The sequence below is a fragment of the Anoplopoma fimbria genome, chromosome 21 (genome assembly GCF_027596085.1).
Source record: "Anoplopoma fimbria isolate UVic2021 breed Golden Eagle Sablefish chromosome 21, Afim_UVic_2022, whole genome shotgun sequence".
NCBI lineage: Eukaryota > Metazoa > Chordata > Actinopteri > Perciformes > Anoplopomatidae > Anoplopoma > Anoplopoma fimbria.
The window spans coordinates 7,711,935-7,730,655 of record NC_072469.1 but is presented as its reverse complement, the minus strand read 5'-3'; the positions used below and the strand labels follow the sequence as shown (position 1 = coordinate 7,730,655).

At 39.4% G+C, this 18,721-nt stretch overlaps 1 protein-coding gene across 1 annotated transcript in view; it reads right to left on the bottom strand.

The window, feature by feature from the left end:
- Positions 1-1,122: 1,122 nt before the first annotated feature.
- esyt2b (extended synaptotagmin-like protein 2b) overlaps positions 1,123-18,721 on the bottom strand; it is a 29,906-nt gene continuing 12,307 nt past the window's right edge. Inside the window, 16 exon segments of the mRNA XM_054622557.1 lie at positions 1,123-1,979; positions 2,085-2,134; positions 2,236-2,341; positions 2,759-2,890; positions 3,211-3,309; positions 3,563-3,915; positions 5,454-5,603; positions 5,723-5,809; positions 8,238-8,312; positions 11,903-11,998; positions 12,104-12,193; positions 12,586-12,634; positions 13,089-13,171; positions 13,307-13,483; positions 14,104-14,224; positions 18,656-18,711. Coding sequence (XP_054478532.1) covers positions 1,910-1,979; positions 2,085-2,134; positions 2,236-2,341; positions 2,759-2,890; positions 3,211-3,309; positions 3,563-3,915; positions 5,454-5,603; positions 5,723-5,809; positions 8,238-8,312; positions 11,903-11,998; positions 12,104-12,193; positions 12,586-12,634; positions 13,089-13,171; positions 13,307-13,483; positions 14,104-14,224; positions 18,656-18,711 — 1,794 coding nt within the window. The 3' untranslated portion in view covers positions 1,123-1,909.

Below are 18,721 nucleotides of genomic sequence, written 5' to 3'. Positions count from 1 at the left end.
ATATAAGTGTAAGTTCATGAACTGAATTCAATGCCACAATGCAATCTTCAGTGTTGACAGTTTAATAATCAGACACTGATGGCACAGCGCTGTGTATTACATCTTTTTTTCAACCAAAAATTCTTTGTGCTGGTTAGGGGGTACTTGGCTGAAAAAATATTTCACAGGGGGTACATCACTGAAAAAAGGTTGAGAACCACTGTTATAGGATGTATCCCTTATCGATTACACCCCAATTCTCAAGGGAAATTATGCTGCTGTTCAATGTTTCCATTTCCATTTTATTTTGCCTGATCTTCTACTCCACAATATTTTAGAGGGACATATTTATTATTTTATTGAATATATTTAGTTACTTTACGGATTCAGATTATGATACAAAACTAATAAATTACGGTACCAGTCAAAAGTTTGGACACACCTTCTCATTCAACTACTTTGAAGAATCTAAAATATAAAACATATTCTGGTTTGTTGAGCATTTGTTTGTTTACCACATAATTCCATATGTGTTCCTTCATAGTTTGGATGTCTTCAATATTAATCTACAATGTAGAAAAAAAAATACCCTTGAATGAGAAGGTGTGTCCAAACTTTTGACTGGTACTGTATATTATACATCAATCTGCACAGCAGTATCTAAAAGCAATATTCCAATCAAATAATCTAATATACACGATTATAATATACACAACACTATTATTTAGTACTTCAAGTATGCAGATACTTTTGTACTTTTACTTGAGTAACATTTTGAATGCAGGACTTTACTTGTAAAATACTATTCCTACACTGTGTTATTTCTACTTTGACATACGTAACTGTTCCGAGTACTAATAACACCACTGATAATATATCAAATTTAAATTGGAAATAATATATATATATATTCTTTGTTGCTGAACAGATGGACCAATGTAAAAAAAGAAAACTGCGGGACCATTTTCACAAGAGAAACCATTTATTCCTCAAAACCCATGAGGCATCATATCATTCAAAATAATAACATTATGAAGGCAAAAAATTACATAGCAGGTTTTTTTTAAGGCACAGGATAGTTAACAAGAAAAGTATTTAAAACCGTTTTAAAACAGTTATGACTGCATGACATAACATGTACAAGCCTGACGACATTACAGCAGTGTCAGCATAACAACAACTTCTGGCATCCCTGCTCATAAAAATGCAATAACTGTTGTCTCTGCTCATATTATTCAGTTTGTTCGACTCACGTGTGGTTTGAACATCATTCAAACCCTTATTCAAGTATCCTTCATAGTATACAGCACTTGTTCATAGCCCTAAAATGCCCCCACGTCTTCACTAACATCCAAATATTGCACAAAATCATCTTAAAATATACAGTTATCATTTTAATCCTTGCATATGTGCATTCCGTGTTTGTAATCAAGCATAAAGAACAATAAGAGGTAAATGCAAATAACACTGCATGACAAAAAAAAATATATCAAAGTCAAGACTGCTACTTAAGCCTACTTTAGTGATTGTATCTGTTCCTTTGGTAAGAGTTTTTCTCAAATGACAAAACAGAATTTGGCACATTTGAACAAAACGTACAGCAAAAAAACGATTCAGACAGATTTCAATATCATTTCCCCGAAAGAAATGTATGGCAACCAAAAAAAAACCTTCAAATTTTATTAAAATACTAGCGACTTGATATTTACATTAAACGCTGAAAACAGAGACAAGGCAATTAGTGTGTTTAAACACATAACAGTATATTACAATATCTTCCATTATTTAAATAGTGAGAGGAAATGTTTGAAAAATGTCTTGCATGCTGAAATCAGTCCTGTAAATGATATGAAAAATGTACAGGAATACAACAAAATGATGTGCCCTTATATTAACAAGAAATCTATATTACAGCGGAGACGTGGGTTCACTATGTAAAGAGGGAGTCTTGAATACTTCTTATGCTTTGAGACGACACGCCATCTTCACTCAGGTCATACCTGCAAGAGAAAATGACACAAATGTGTATTGAAGCACTAAAATGTGACGTTTATTACCTGAATAAGTCACTGAATGGTCAAGGGAAAGATAAAATACAAGTTTACCATTGTGTACATCCTTTTGATATATCGTCCCCACTTAAATCTACCAGCACCTGCGATTTTGAACAAAAAGAGAAGGTTTTTGGAATATATATGGCATACTTGGGAATGGCTCTAGTGCTAAAGAATATGCATTATAATAAACAGAAGTTACCTTTCCCAGAAGCCCTTTGTGTTTAGACAGGATGCTCCCTCCGTTCTTCACTGCTACATCCAGAGTTCTCCTGTGGAGCTCCACCATAGATACACTAAACTCAAACCTGCAAACACAAATACACACATTAAACTCTGATTTTTATGACACCGATCAACCATGGAGTAATTTATGCTCCAGTTGTTAAACAAATGAGACATTTACATGAAGTATTGTTTAGACATTTGAATTAAACATTTCACAATTGCACCGTTGATGTGCTTTCTGTGTTCATTTGGATCAATCTCTTTATGTCTGAAAGCCTTTAAAAGGCCCCTGATCGTCATTAACAATGAGAAACAATACAAACTAGCTATTGCATTAATACAATTATGTTATAACAACAAACACTAAGCCTATCATTAAACCTAATGAAGAACAGGGCACAAGTGAAAAGCCGGACAGCTGCAACACACATCTGATATTCATAAATATTGCCACTGACTAATTTGAATCATGAGATTGTGATAATATCTGAACCCACGTCTGATCATAAACTGGGTTAAGGGTCCTCTTCATTGTGCTGGTCTTCCTCCTCCCCGTCCGGCTCTTGTCAGGCAGCAAATAGAGGCGGATGAAGGGATCCGAGCCGTCTTTGGTGAAGGCTATCAAGTTACTGAGGACACACAGGACAGAAATTGTTTCACTCACATGTCGCCTGTCACATGTGCTTCAGGTTAATGGTGCCTTGTTTATTCTTAATGTTAACGACTCCACAGGAAGCAACACGCAAACTCCAAACTCCACATTCTCCTCTTCTGAGAATCACCACCCCTCAAATTAAGATAAGTGCTGGGGACTTGGGCCAAAAGAACTAATGAGCTGAAAAAAAACAAAAGTCCTTGAAAGTGAGACAACCTTCAAACTAGTCGACCATATATCTTCGCAAGAAAAACACATCTAAATGCAGAGCGTGATGGCAGTCGAGGAGCTCACCGGCAGGCGTGCGCCACCACAATGAGCTTGTTCCTCTGGGAGCTGTGGCGGACCGTCAGCTGGACCTCACCCAGCGGGTACTGGCTGGGGGCCGAGCCACTATAAACACAGAAGAGTAAGTCAGTGTCACTTCCACAGACTGCAGTAAATTACACAGCGGGGACAGACGGATAGCTCGACAGGCAGGTTGATAAAATAGTCATAAAGATACACATTGATATAAAAGTCAGGATGACATTCTATCAGAGGCAGCTGCAGAATTTAAAGTACATAAACACATTTTAAACCAACAAGGACAGAAACAGAGTTTGGGAAACAGTCCTAGAAATAAAGTATCATATATTTCCTTTACTTCTGCAGCTGACGTAGCCTCTGGTGGAGCTCCGAGGTGGCGAAGGGCAGCGAGATGTCCGAGGCCAGGCTGGGCGTGGACTCCGTGTGAGGCAGGTGTTTCTGGGAGCTGGACATGCAGTCGCTCAGGTTGGAGACACTGCGGAGGGGGCTGGACGAGTACGGCTCGCCGTCCCTGTGTTGGAGGGTGAGGGTGGAGGCGGCCATACGTGGCGGGGGCGTGGGCGGAGGCAGCGGGGATTCTGAGGCCGATCGTCTCTGGGTGGGTGCTGTGGTTGGCTGCGGCACGCTGGACTTCCTGACCTGGACGGAGGAGGGTTGGTCTGAGGACACCTGCTTCTCCAGGGACAGGATCTACAGGAAGACAGGAGGACATTACTACAAATCATGATAAGAACTACAGCAAAGTACTGGAATAATATTCTGAGTAATATCTTGAATTGTACTTGTTATTTCCTGTCAAAGTTCTGCATCTAAAGTAAAATTTCTCCACAAAAATGAGTTTTTTTCAAAGGAGCTTTGGTTGGTTTGGTGGTTTTAAATGCAACCTTACAGCGACTAACAATGATCTGACTTTTTTTAAAACTTTATGCTCAGAGTGACTAATCCTTTATTGTAAAGGGGTCTCAAAACTGATGATTTAAAATGTCAGGTATTTTATTAAGGGGTTTGTACAGCCAAATCTGTCCCTATGGCGCTATCTATCGTTCTATCATCTGGATCCAGAAACAGTCAATAAGTCTGTAAAGCAATTTCCCTCTTCAGGGTATCCGTTATGAATCTTGATATGTTGGTTGTGATCCAATACAGGGAGAGCTATTTCAGTGCAGGTCATTAATTTGACAGAGCTGCATTCATTTTCTTATTCGATCAGTCGTGCTGACTCAATGCGAGAGAATGTACTTTGTTTCCGTGTCATGAAAGGGCAATGCAATTTAGTTGCTACAGTTTCCGATGTTTTGAGGCAGGGACTGAAATGATTCTAGTCTGAAACAGAAAGTCAATATCAGTATGATGGTTTCATTAGTATCATGTATTGGTGAGGCGCCTTTGTTAAAAGGAGAGAACGGTTAAATTTGGGGATCCATGTCCAATGTTGGTGGGAGGTTGGTTTTAATAGTATCAAATTCTTCATTTTTTTCAATTTGTAATTTTATTTTTTAATGCTGTGCCACAAACTAAACTCATTCGACTTCACAGTATCAGTTGAATTTCAGTGACAGATATCAGAAATTCAATCTAAATATTTAAATGGTCAGATAGCACTAGGGAGAAGGAAGAACATCAGTCATTTTTATTCTTCGTTTTAATTATTTATAAGTCATTTGGATGAAGCAACCTTTACCTTTGTGGAGCACCCAAACACAACATTGAACAATAAAATAATAAAAAGTCACCCCGAGACGGCGTTTTAAACAAAATCCAACTGATCAAATCTGCCAGAGACAGTTGGCATTTAAGCCGGCAAAAAAGTGGTTCTGAGCTCGAAATGAGGACCTTGCTGATTGCTACCTCCGTCTGAATTCCAGCATTCATTGTTTAAAAATTTTTTGGAGTGCTAAATCTGCCACCGTTGTCATTGTAAACTGCAAATGAGCCTTGTGAAGGAAACCTTGACAGCTTGGTGTAGCAACAGTTGCTACGGGAGGCGGGCCAAATTAGAATTGAGCTGAGATCATAAGCAGTGAAGGCTGTTCAATAAATCATTCTCAGTTTGTCGTTGACACTGCGACGCTTGCTTTGCCGGAACATTAGTTCAAATGTACTGAGCCGCTCAAAAAGCAGCCTTCTCACTCTGCATTCTGTTTGAACAGCAGATCTTGAACATCTGTTCAACCTCTTACATCACAGACTCATACGGCACAGTGAGAAGTGATGCGGTCCATCTTTACCCTCAGGGCCATCTTCAGTTTGATGGTCGAGCTGGGCCCGGAGTTCTTGAGAGGAAAGCACTGAGTCAGCGTCATGTCCTCCTCCGCCAACAGGCCGCTCAGTGGCACCGTCAAATTACCCAGGGTGCACTTGTGCTTGTCGTCTTTTACCTGTGCATTGAGAAAGATCTGCTTTAACGCGAGACAGCTGCCTCCACCACTTTGTGCACGATCTCATAAAATATACATCAGTGAAACTTTAAATGAGTTGTTGGGTAATGCGGCTTCACCTCCAGCTCGAGCTCCTGCCTCCTGGGATTGTGAACGAAGAATGAGAAACAGTCTTCCCACAGAGGCTCCTTGGTCTTGTACCGGATCTTTATGGGAAGACAGGTAGTCGTTTGAGAGTCATTAATTAAAAGACACTGGAGAGCAGCTAATCAACGACACGACTCACCTGGAGACATCTTTCAGTGGTTACTTGAGTAATTCCATTTTATTTTCCCTAATATTCAACTCCACAATATTTTAGTGGGAAATATTTATTATTTTATTAAATATATTTAGTTACTTTACGGATTCAGATTATGATACAAAACTAATAAATTACAGTACCAGTCAAAAGTTCCGACACACCTTCTCATTCAACTACTTTGAAGAATCTAAAATATAAAACATATTCTGGTTTGTTGAGCATTTGTTTGTTTACCACATAATTCCATATGTGTTCCTTCATAGTTTGGATGTCTTCAATATTAATCTACAATGAAGAAAAAAAATAATAAAGAAAAATAAAGAAAAACCCTTGAATGAGAAGGTGTGTCCAAACTTTTGACTGGTACTGTATATTATACATAAATCTGCACAGCAGTATCTAAAAGCAATATTCCAATCCAATAATATAATATACACGATTATAATATACACAACACTATTATTTAGTACTTCAAGTATGCAGATACTTTTGTACTTTTACATGAGTAACATTTTGAATGCAGGACTTTACTTGTAAAATACTATTCCTACACTGTGTTATTTCTACTTTGACATACGTAACTGTTCCGAGTACTAATAACACCACTGATAATATATCAAATTTAAATTGGAAATAATATATATATATATTCTTTGTTGCTGAACAGATGGACCAATGTAAAAAAAGAAAACTGTGGGACCATTTTCACAAGAGAAACCATTTATTCCTCAAAACCCATGAGGCATCTGGAGACATCTTTCAGTGGTTCTTTCAGCCATTAGAACTTGTAATTTAAACTTGAATGTAGAATCATACTATCACTGTCAGCATTATACTATTAACTTAACATCATATATTTTTATTGCATGTTTAGGCCTTTTTTTAAAAATATATTTTCAGGTTATATATTTATTTTATTATTGCCCAGCTTACATAAAGTAATGCTTTATTTTTTCAATATTACATCATCTTAATTTCTATAGCTCCACTTAATAATGTTGTCATCACATCTAATTAGCTCTGTTGATTTTCATTATCTATCATCAATTAGCCAGTTTCCCCACAAGATCTGTTTCCATGACAAAATAATTAGGACAGTGATAGGCTTTTCATAGTTTCGGCGCTGTACTTAAGCAAATTGGATTTTAAATGGAACAGTGACTCTGATGTTAAAGTGTCATTTTAGCTTTAAGGGTCGTCTATATTGAGTGAACGGTGTAGGACTTATGGCCTTTTTCTTACAAGTCCCCAAATTGAATAAACATTCTAAACTTAGTATACTGTAGACAAGGTGACCAAGGAGTTTTATAGCCATTGGGCTTGATTGACATCCCTCATAAAGTATATATAGTTGTGAAGAGAGAGGAGTTATTTTGAGTGACCCTCTTCTGAAATATATTTTTCAGACAGTTGGAGCTCTACTTAGTCATTATTCAACTAAATTATTAGTGAAAAAGACTAACAACTGTATCAGAAAATATAAGGTTCCTTAATGAAAAAGTTGAAAGTACAAGTCTGTACATAAAAACGTAAGGTGACATGTTAACTACGACTCCCATGGTGCATTTCAGCAGGAAACATCTAATCATAAAATGTAAGCCTCTTTAACATGGGCTAGTTCCAGGTTGAGATTTAAGATTACAGTGTTAATAAAAGTAATCTTTACTTTTTGTCCCCCAAAAGAAAAGAGCAAAGATTTCTGCATGACTTAAGTGATGTAAACACACTTAAATTAAAGTGCAAGTACTAAGCCAATTAAAAAAAAGTCAAATTAAAGTCACTTAAATGTTAAACTGTTTCATCTATCTTCTAACTCTACAAAAGGGATCTAATTCAACAAAGTTTTTTAAACCCACATGCCTGCAGTAAAACTTCAGCATCAAAAATAACTCGCTCTACTAACAGCAAGTGTTTCTTCTTCCTGAATAATTTCCCTTTTGAACTTTCCTGCGAGAAATACCTGGTACAGCTTGTTAACCGACACTTAACGGAGAATTTTATGTTACCACATTTTATTCTCTGAACTATAAATTGCAGTTCAGCTCTCTTTTAATACCAAAGTCAGAGCGAAAAACATTTTGTAATAGAAAGCTCCAGAGAGACATGGTTAAAGAATGAGATGGGTCGGCTGTTAGATTTCAATACGCCTCTGTGTGAAAGAATGCGAGATGTTTTCTGGTGAATATAACGGCTGTGTTCAGTTTCTATTGCCAAATTAAAATTGGAAGATTGAGAACAAAATCACCTCCAGATGTTTTTTCTTCTCATAATGAAAGGAAAGGACAAAATCTGACAATATAACAATATTCACGAATAATCATATGACTCACCTTGCTCTCAAGTGTTTTGTGTCCAACAGTCAGTTGGACATGCGGACAAGGTTCACTGCTACTCTTCTTTGCAGACTATTAGAGAATGAGACAGAGGGCAGTTAGCTGTTTCTCCTCACTGTGACACAAAATGCATAAATGTCAGTAAAAGGACAATATAGCTGCACCCAAACTCAAACATTAGCTTCTCGAGACTCTGTACAAAGCACACAGTAGGTGAAAGAGTCTGTATTACAAAAAGGGAAGCAACATTTTCATACATTTTGCGAGCGGGGCTGCAGGCAGAGAGGCTACCAAGGAGACTGCCGAGCTTTGTCTCCTCTGCTTTCTAATTTTAGCATGCTGGGTTTCAACAGCTAAGTATTATCCGGTACTCCTTACAGAATAATAATACCCTACATATCTGCAGGCCAGGAGGGGGGGAAAGTCTTAACTTACTTGTTTACTCGTCCTTTCTCTTAAGGATGATGCTTAAATTTGACATCTCTTTCTCACCAGCATTAGAATTAAGCTCCACATTGTATATTCAGGCTGATTAGCACAATCCCACACTTTGATATGCTACTTTGAAGGCACTTGGCTTAAATATGCACAGGATTTAACATTAACAATATTATATGATTGTCCTTACTTTACCTAAAAAAGCCTTATTTGTCTTTCTTTTTTTATTCTTCTACTTCTGTCTATTGTGTAACAACAGCTCCTGTACACTGGTATGTCCAGGAAGAGAAACACCTGCTCTGTTGTGCTTCTTGAGGTGTTCCTGATTTTTTTTTTACTGTTAAAGTTTTTCTTAGTAGAGTATTCCTTATCCAAATCGGTGGACTCATGATAGATGGTGTAGTATGTTTTTCATACTGTAAGGCTTTCTCAGACAAATCTGTGACCTCACATTTAAAATAACCCATAGCTGATCTTCAATCTAATTTTTTTTATTATTTCCATTGTTGAGACAATTGTCTGTAGCAAGTAAGATTTTAAGATATCTTGTCTCCATCGAAGCAGTGATGGCAAACTTGCTGATGCCCTTTGGGGTATAGAGCACAGCAGTTGAGAAGATTTGTACAATCTATTTCATTTTGATTGACTTATACAGAAGGTCAAACTGGTGTGCACCTCGTTGTGTGTGCATTCTCAAAATGACTGTCCACATCCAGAAAAAATGCAAATGTTCTCTAAATCTCTGCTCTGTCCACAAGACGTCAACAAGAAAGACTTACAAAGAGCATTTTAGACATCAAAGCAACTTTCCAGCATAGACATGATGAAGAAAAATTAATGAAAGCGACAGATTTTTATTAAATCTAGTCAACAGGTTTATATCAATTGATGAATAAAGGCAACAAAGAGATGCAGAGGCTAAGTCTGTCACCTCTCTAACAGCCGGCGGAGCCAGGTAGTGGCAGCACAGCACTCAAAGAGCAACAAAGAGTGAACTCCAGGAAGCAAAGTGGAAGTATTTGTACTCCGATTGCCCCATAATGTCAGATGAAAGTGACGCACAATGCCTCTATGGAGGGTTATGTTGCACTAAGGGAGTGTCGCCGCATGTGGGACAATTGGAGGCTTGGAAAATATTAAAGGCAAGAAACGACAATGCAGCAGTCGAGTCTCCTCTATTTCCAAGAAATGCAGATATGCTGGCCCGACAAGCACGAGTTTCAACATCAGGTTGACATTATCAGCGTTTTGATTAGCCAACACAGGCTGGGTTGCTCTGCAGGTTTGCTGTTGAAAACCTGCGACCATAATTCACAGCAAAATGACATTTTCTCTCCTAATATAAACGCTGCAAAAGTGTCCACAGTTTTATTAAACCTTAAAGATTGGAGACATATCGAGAATAGAACAGATTGAGTGCATTGTTAGACTTTTGCATGCAAGATCACAAGTTAGTAGAGGTGGAAACTCATATATCATTACAAATAAGAAAAGAAGACTGCATGGCACAACAAAGGCACAACACAGACAATGCAATCATCTGTCATCATGCACTTATTTCAACTAAGATAATTCTCTCTGCCTGTCTGATAATCATCACAAACACATGACACTGCATGGTGCACTTGAAGACACAGACAGATAAACCAGATGAGACACAGGGTGTGATTTGCACATGCAGACCATCTTTCCCACATTACCTTCAGGGCCTTAAAGACTGAGACTTGCTTCAACCCGTCATAGGTGAAATCTGACAGGTTGCTCTTTAAGCCGCGAGGAGATTTGGGGGAGAAAATCACACCCGCAGTTAGTAGGACGGGAGTCGGGTATGGTTAAGAGGCATGAAGAGAAAAACCCAGAAAAGAAACATGTTGAAATACAAAAGCCAGACGTGAATGATGTGGGAGATAAATCAAAAGCAGCATGAGGGGCTGATGTTGTCGACACTACAGGGAGCTAACAATGAAAACACAGCTCGGAATAATGAGGGTGGTTCCTTCAGGGGAGATTTGGAGGAGGTAGTTTTGAGGCGCTGTGTAGCTTTTTTAACAAGCTATAGGCTTTCTGTGGCTTCAGCTACACATTCATTAGCTCACTAATGCAGACAAAGATCAGTAGAGCTATTTGTACTGCAGATGTACCATATTTTAGCTTCAAACTAAACACCTGATTTAGAAGAATATACATCTGGCTAACAAGCTGGCATATCTAAGTCCTCTGTTTAGAAGTGTCTGCTTTATGTTAACGGTTATTGGGAACTCATTGTTCATCAGACGTTACAATAAAAACCGTGCAGCTAACACATGCTTTAAGATGCAGGTTTTTTTTTTAAAAGACTGCTGTTACTGTTCAACCCACGTCATCGCACACCGCTAATGCTAACACTATCGGGATGCAAAAATTGTACCGGGGGACTCACAAATATTGTTCTATACTCTGAAGTATCGGTCTCACAAAAGACTAGACCAGATGCTCTCCTCTGACTTAAGTTTCCACAGCCTAAGCTGCCTGTGAAGACGCTCTTGGGTGAAGAGGAAAGAGAGTAAAGGGAAAAAAGGTGAAGTTATGAGGACTGAGATGGCTTAAATAAGGTGTTATTTTGTAATTGATGGTTCTTTAAAGGTTACAGGTACCACAATTGGTGCAATGAACGATTTCAAATTGTATTAGATACACTTAATAAATGTACAAGGGTCCTGAAAAGTAGAGGTTTTTGATTTTCAAGGGTCTCATCTGACAATAGCTAGAGAGATATTGGCATAAAACAGAAGCCCTGAGCTATAGTGACATATTCATAAATTTGGTTAAAAACATATTGACCCGTTTGGAGCTGAGGCTACATCCATATTAACCAATCATTGTGTTTTATGGCTGGGTTTGCAGTAGCTAAGATAATGAGCAAACAAAAAAAAAAACATCCTTGATTTTCCTGCCGGAGTGCAGTGGAAATCAAATTTCAGAGAACACTGTTCAATAAGAAACGTGATGACTGGAAAGTGGAGCATTGTTGCACACTGACCAATAATCCTTAATCAAACAGGCATGCAACCCTGGTATTTCTTACTAAACTGGTTCTGAGAATGAATGAGGTCTGTTGTTTGTGCTTCAGGTGAAGAAAAAATAAAGGCCTGCATAATCCTAATGCTATACTCTACCACGATCTATAGGGTCAGAACAAAAGCACCGACAGCAATCGAAATAAAGCGAACATCGCAGTATCTTACAGGCAGGTTCTTTGCTGAGTCCAGATAGACCACGAGCAGTGCTGATGAGAGCCCATCATTGGCCAGGCTCCTGTCTGCACGCACACTACGCAGCACCTGATTAAACAGGAAAGACAGAAAAGGGCAGTCACCACGGAGATAGATGACGGACAATACTAGTTCTGTTGAAGCAGGAAAGCTTCTTTCATTTCAGTGTTGTACCTGGTCCAACTTCTCAGGAGTGGAGAGCAGAGACAGCCACTCCAGTTTTAGGTGGAGTTTTCCAGTAGGGGTTTCCTCCAGGTCAAACCACTGCAACGATGTCACAAAACATCAATGATAAATCAATGAATACGCATTTGAGGGGTTCTTTGTAACCCTTTACATTAAATGTATTTTATAAACAGTTTTGGTTGTATTTGTTGAAATTCTCTTTACATTCCGACAGCAATCTTTAAATCAAATACTCTGAAAAAACACAACAGAACTGTACCTACGGATGACACAGGACTCTAATGAGCCTGTCCAATCGTTTCATTCATGCCTAATGAACAAAAGCTCCTATCTACTTTCATTGGAAAAGCGTTTGCAACACTGCAAGCTTTAAAAAGCCTGAACATTTTCCGTAACGACCCATAACATATTAACTCTAAACAAATTCAGATTAAATGAGTGCTACAATGTTACTATAGAAATGGTTTTACCTCATCAACCTTCTGTTCTTTGTGCAGCTCGGTCATATCGATCATCAGGCTGTGAATAATGTCAAATGATAATCACTCAGAATGGGCCGACAACCAGTAAGCAGAGGAATCACAGCAATTAATCAGAACAGAGAGGGGGGGGTCAGTTATCGATCGGCTGCATTGTGCAGTCAGCGCTTGGTTTACTGTTACAGCCTTGCGGTACGATCAATTGACTTTGCCCTTGGGCTCGGATGTGTGGGATAAACACCTTCTCTTTACTTTAACTGATGACCACTAACACAGATACTTTCATCACACCTTCCCCTAATGTTTTTAACGCTGTGTTAAGAACACAATATATAATATCATAGCAGATTCCTAGCTTGTCTTTACCTGTCTATTAATTACAACAAAGTTTGTTCTTAAATATCAGTCACACTGCTGAGGTGCAAATAGTCTTTGTTTCTTAAGAAGTATGTGTGATATGATCACAGCAGAGCAGGAAATGAGAGAAACCTCACCTTCCCAGGAAATCGTCTTTGTCAGGATCTTCGTCAAACAGCTCAATCTCAAGGTGTTGACCCGAGTGCTCGTACACCAAAGCCTGATGAAGACGAGCACAGATGTTGATGCAGGTTGAAAGAATACATTTGTTTTCATTGTCAACAAATGTAAGTATAACTCAAACAGCACTGTTATAAACCGTCCCCTTCTACAAGAGGCACGCCCGACTTGTCACCTCATAAACTTCGTTCCACTTGGGATGGAGGCTCTCCTTCACCGCCTTGCTCTGGAACAGCTGGTTGCCGATCTGCAGGACGCCGTACGGGTCCGACTTGCCCTTGATCAGCCCTCCCAGAAATGTATCCTTCCCTTCCAGATCCTGAGCCTCCAAGAAGTGGATCCTCAGGACTCCCTGGGGAGACATGCAGAGCACAGCATCAAGGGGAGCAACTCTGAAATAGCAGCCTTTCGACACTTCGAGGCCACAATGGCGGTCAGAGTTGACAGGATGTGACGCTACACACCGGGTGTCAAGAGGCAACGCAAGAGGCAACTGTGGCTTATTACTAGGGTAAGAAAGGGACTTAATATTTCCAATGGTGTTATATATTATTTACATTTTACTGGGTTTACTATATACATTATTTGACAATAATATTTATTATAATATTTTTACAATCTCCTCAACAAAGATGCTGCTTACAGTGAAATACTTTCTGTCTGATATTAGGCAACTGAAATACACTGATTCGTTATCATGTTGCCATAGATACAGGTACAAGCAGCAGAGCCTTGAAATGCTTTTGTGCTACTGTGAATCAAATACAAATTAAACCCTGATAAAGACTTTCTTTTATTACATTAATAACCATAAAACACCAAACAGCCCCCATGAGATTGGACTATCAAGAATCTTCAGTTGCTAACCATGAATTCCTTCATTGCATTACTCTCTGTAGTGAGCTTATAATCCAACCCAAATAGCTATAAGAGGCATATTGAACCACTTGTTTGATTGCATTTTCATATTACCTTTGGCATGGGGAAGCGTAGCTTTGCCAATTCCACATCCCCGACCAGTGGGATGGTGATACGATTAGGTAGAACCAGATAGTTGTAGATAATGTCTTGAATCAGGTTGTCAGAGAAGCCACTGTAGGGAAAGGAGGGAAGGTTGAGAGAAGGGAGGAAAGGAAGATAAACAGAATCAAGCAATGAATTATTGTATAGACAGTAAGGGTGCCCTTGGGTTATAAATATTCTCCTTTAATCTCAGTTTAGTACAGTGCATTTCTGAAGATAGTAGGAAAATTGGAGTCTGTTCAAGCATGTTGGTGCTGCCGGCCAACAGCCCTCTCAATGTCTATGTGATCCACTGCTGATTCAACAGTTCGTGACAACAACAAAGACAGCGAGGGCAGAGAATGCATTACCGCCAGGCTTCACTTTATTCGGTTAGCCGCTGTGGCACAGCTGGAAAATTGCAATCATGGCTGGTAAAAAATGGGATTACAAGGAAAATTCATCATCTGGGTGTTAGTGTCCTCATCAAAGGTGTTTTGTAAAGATCCTGTAATATTTCTGGAGGGATCTCAGGACTCTAAAAACATACTGGCTAAATCTACAAAAATGGGTGCTGCTATTTGAGATACAACAACATGGACAGTTAACAAGTTGCCTAATAAACCGGCATTTACTAATAAACAGGACATGACCGTAATGTTGCACTGCCATGTTTCTACAGCAGCCCAGAACTAACAAACCAAACAATGGCTTTATCTGGGGCTAGTCACGTTTTCTCGTCGGCCACTCTAGTTCTCCTACTTCCTTTGCACACAGGCGTTTCAGTTGGTTACAATCTGAAAAGTCTCTGCTAGATGCCACCAGATCCCTCACACTGCACCTTTATATATCTGTTACACAGCGGCTAACAGCCTTCAAAATAAATTGAAAAAAATCTCTCAATTTCACCGTTTCTCTTGTTACTGCTCTCTGCCTTTGTAAGGCAGTGATGTAGAAATGTATTCCTATGATTATTAAGCTCACATCGACCCTGGAACAACCACTTAGTTCCTCTCTGCTGCCAGCTTTAAAAGCAAAGAGTTCAGGCCACATCTGACTCTAACTTATAGCAGCAAAAACAGGTGACTAAATGCCAACTGATTCATCAGGCTGAAAGCAAATACTAACTACGAATAATGGAAATACTAAGAAACAATGAGTTTTGAAATGTCTGACCACGCAGATGTGAATAATTTACCTCTAGCCAGGAGCGATTTTAGACCAAAGAATAGTTCTGAGTTTGCTGGAGTTACAAAGAAATACAGTAAAAGTTATGAATCCAACAGAGATGACCAATATTACCAAATAGCTGTATCGGGTATCAGTCACAAAAGGCAGATCTGGTATCAGTAACTGTTATTTAAATAAATAGCAATTCAGTATATTGATATCTTATGTATTCATTTGTTACATAGAACCTTTTCCAAACCGGTTACAAAGGGCTTTGCAATAAAAACAGAACTGATTTTTAAACAAAAATAGATTTAAATGGAAAAAAAGGCTAAAAACTAAACACATAAAACACACAGAGTTAGCACCCCTGATCTCTGCAGGTTGGTAATTCCACAGTCTGGCAGCCCTGACTGCACAAGCTTTATCACCTTCATGTAAGAATCCAGACCTTGTTACAAGAAGGAAGGATGCATCCGAGGATCTGAGGGTGCTGGAGGGGACACAGGGCAATAAGAGATCTGATAGATGACTTGTAGCGAGGCCTCTCATGGCTTTGTACCTAATCCATTATATCTTGAAATCAATTCTAAAAGCAGCAGGTAGCCAGTGTTAGGAAGTCTGTATCGGTGAAATCGGCTCATGTTTCTAGAACGAGTCAATGAGCTGAGCCGGAGTCTGGAAAGGGATTTTTTTTGCTGATGCCAGAGAGAAAGTAGGTACAGTAGTCTAATCGTTACGAAGGCGTGGATCACAGTTTCCAGATCTTTATGAGAAAAAAATGGTCTAATCCTTTAAATGTTTCTGAGATTATGAAAGCAGGATTGAAACATGTTTGTCCAAGCTTTCTTAGGTTTCTGCAATGGCGAGTTTGTTAATGGGACAGAGAACCAAAATGTATTTCTGTCATAACGGCTTACTAATGGCTTTTAAAAAAAACATCTGATCGCTGTGATTATTGATTGTATTGATCCAGTAGTAGAGGTGAAGGATGACCCCTATCTGTTTGGAGCATGTGGCCAGATCTCACACATTGCACCTTTAAGGAAATAAACTTTTTCCTTTTTCTACTCTAAAGCAGCTCTAAAGCAGCAGAGACACCATCTGCTCTGACGATAACTGCAATGAAATAAACTCAATTAAACGGGCTGTGTTTGTGTCTGGAGTCAAGAGAAACATTCATTTGATCAATCCTCGGCTTATTTTCCTAGAAATCGGCAGGCTACAGCTCTTCTCCGTGAGCCGATTAGAGACGCTATGATTCTCTGGCGGGAGACTGATCAGAGACGGAGCTCTTCTCCAGCTGAGAGCTCAGTGTGTGAGCGGCTTCCTGCGGCATCAGCAATTATTGCTGCTTTTTTGTGGCTCCCCTGGCGTAAACACTGGAACACCCCACGCACCTGCTTGTGTGTGTGTGTGTGTGTGTGTGTGCACGCAAAGTAACAAAAGTGGGACTGTTTGTTATTCAATTTAGGACAAGAGTGCAGACTGCAGACATGCACACTCATACTTTATAATAAACAGTTCGGTACTGTGTGTTTTACTCTTCTTTGAGCCAAGCCACAGACAAGTTCTATCATCCTTTGACTGACAGCCTTGCTAGTGGCGAGTAAGTCAGAGTGGTGCAGACTTTCATGATGAATTTGAATAACTTTGGTGATCCACTTTCATCTAGAACTGTCATCAGGTCAAACTTTAATCTGTCCAATGCTTTGGTTTACGATTAAATAACTGCAAAACTAATGACATTCATCAGCCTCAGCTGTGCTTTGTGTTAGGTGATAATTGTTGAATGTTAGCATGCTATCACGCTAAACAAATATGATGAAAATGCTCATCATACCTGCTGAACATCAGCTTGTTAGCATGGTCATGCAAGGATGTTGTGATGTTAGCATTAGCATTTAGCTCAAAGCACCTGAGATCAGCCTAACAGAGCCAGTAGCATGGCTGTAGATCCTTTTTCTTGTTTTGATTCTGATTCTAAAACAGACTCAACATCGATGACACATCACAACATGAAAACAAGTAAGGCATTGGTTGCATAATGACAGTAACAGGGTTTAGGAGCGACGCGGTGGGAGGGGCTTCATGTGGGCAGCTGATGCTGTCTGTCCGTCTGTCTGTCTGTCTGTCTGTCTGTCTGTCTGTCCGTCCATCTGTCTGTCTGTCCGTCCATCTGTCTGTCTGTCCGTCCGTCTGTCTGTCTGTCTGTCTGTCTGTCTGTCTGTCTGTCTGCTGCATTTAAAGAACTCTATTGCTGCAGCTAGGATTTCACCATCTAGGCCTCTCCTACATGAGCTAACCCCTCTTTTTCTGCACGTGCCCCCCTTCCTCCACAACCAACACACCCACACACACACGCAGGCACATGTGCACACAGACACACTGCATTGCACAAGACTCAACAGAGGAGCTGAGGGAGACCGCCTACTGAGTTCTGCCTGTGCCAGCATGTCTGTCCACATCAGCAGACAAGTAGCCGTATTCCAAGAAAATCGCATGCAGCATTCATGCATTTGTCACTTTATTCACTGTGTAAATAAAGTATGAGCCACTCACGGCAGCAGCGAGTTATTGTGTTGTGCTGTTAGCATCTCTTAATTGACTTTAATTTACTCTCTGCTCAGCCTACACAGCTACCTGAGGGGAAAAGACACTTAATGTAAGCAAGACAAACTAAGCAATGATGAGTAAGCAAGCTACAAGCAGCACATTTTCCTGATCCGACCACTTTAGGTCCAGTTGGATCATTAAACTATTATCTTAATCTGGTTATTTAAAGTAATACGTGCATGTCAACAAACTGCATGCATAAAGAAGTACATCGTGCTTTAGCTCAGTGTTTGCTCTCGAAAAGACAAGTATAACTACATCAGCTCAGTCTGGTTAAGCTCTTAATAACAACATTAACAAGGACAAGGACACCATCGGCCTCCAGCAGGTAAAAAAAACACTAGCAGGACATTTGTTGAAATGTATCTTCTCATACTGGACAGACCAACATCCAGTGAAAATACAGCCCAAAACCTAGCAAAAGTACCCGCTACTGTAAGATTTTTCAGTATTGGTTGGCTTAATCCACCGCCATGTCATTGATATTCTTAAAAAATCTGAATCAACACATTTTTGACACATTTGACACATTCAAAAAATATATATTTCATGTTTGCGGTTATTCAGTAATATATGATTAAAATCATGAATAAAGTAGACACGTGTCCAGTTTCCTAAAAACAATAAAAACATCCTACTTGTTCTAAAACTCTTAAAAAATCTCAACATTCACAAATCTTTCTCTAACAAACACTAACAAAGACATTTCTTGATAAGCAAGTAAGAGTTGACTTACTTGAGCCCAGGAATGTCAAGTATATTGGTGAGGCCGGTCCAGTTTATGTCCACAAGCTACAAGAAG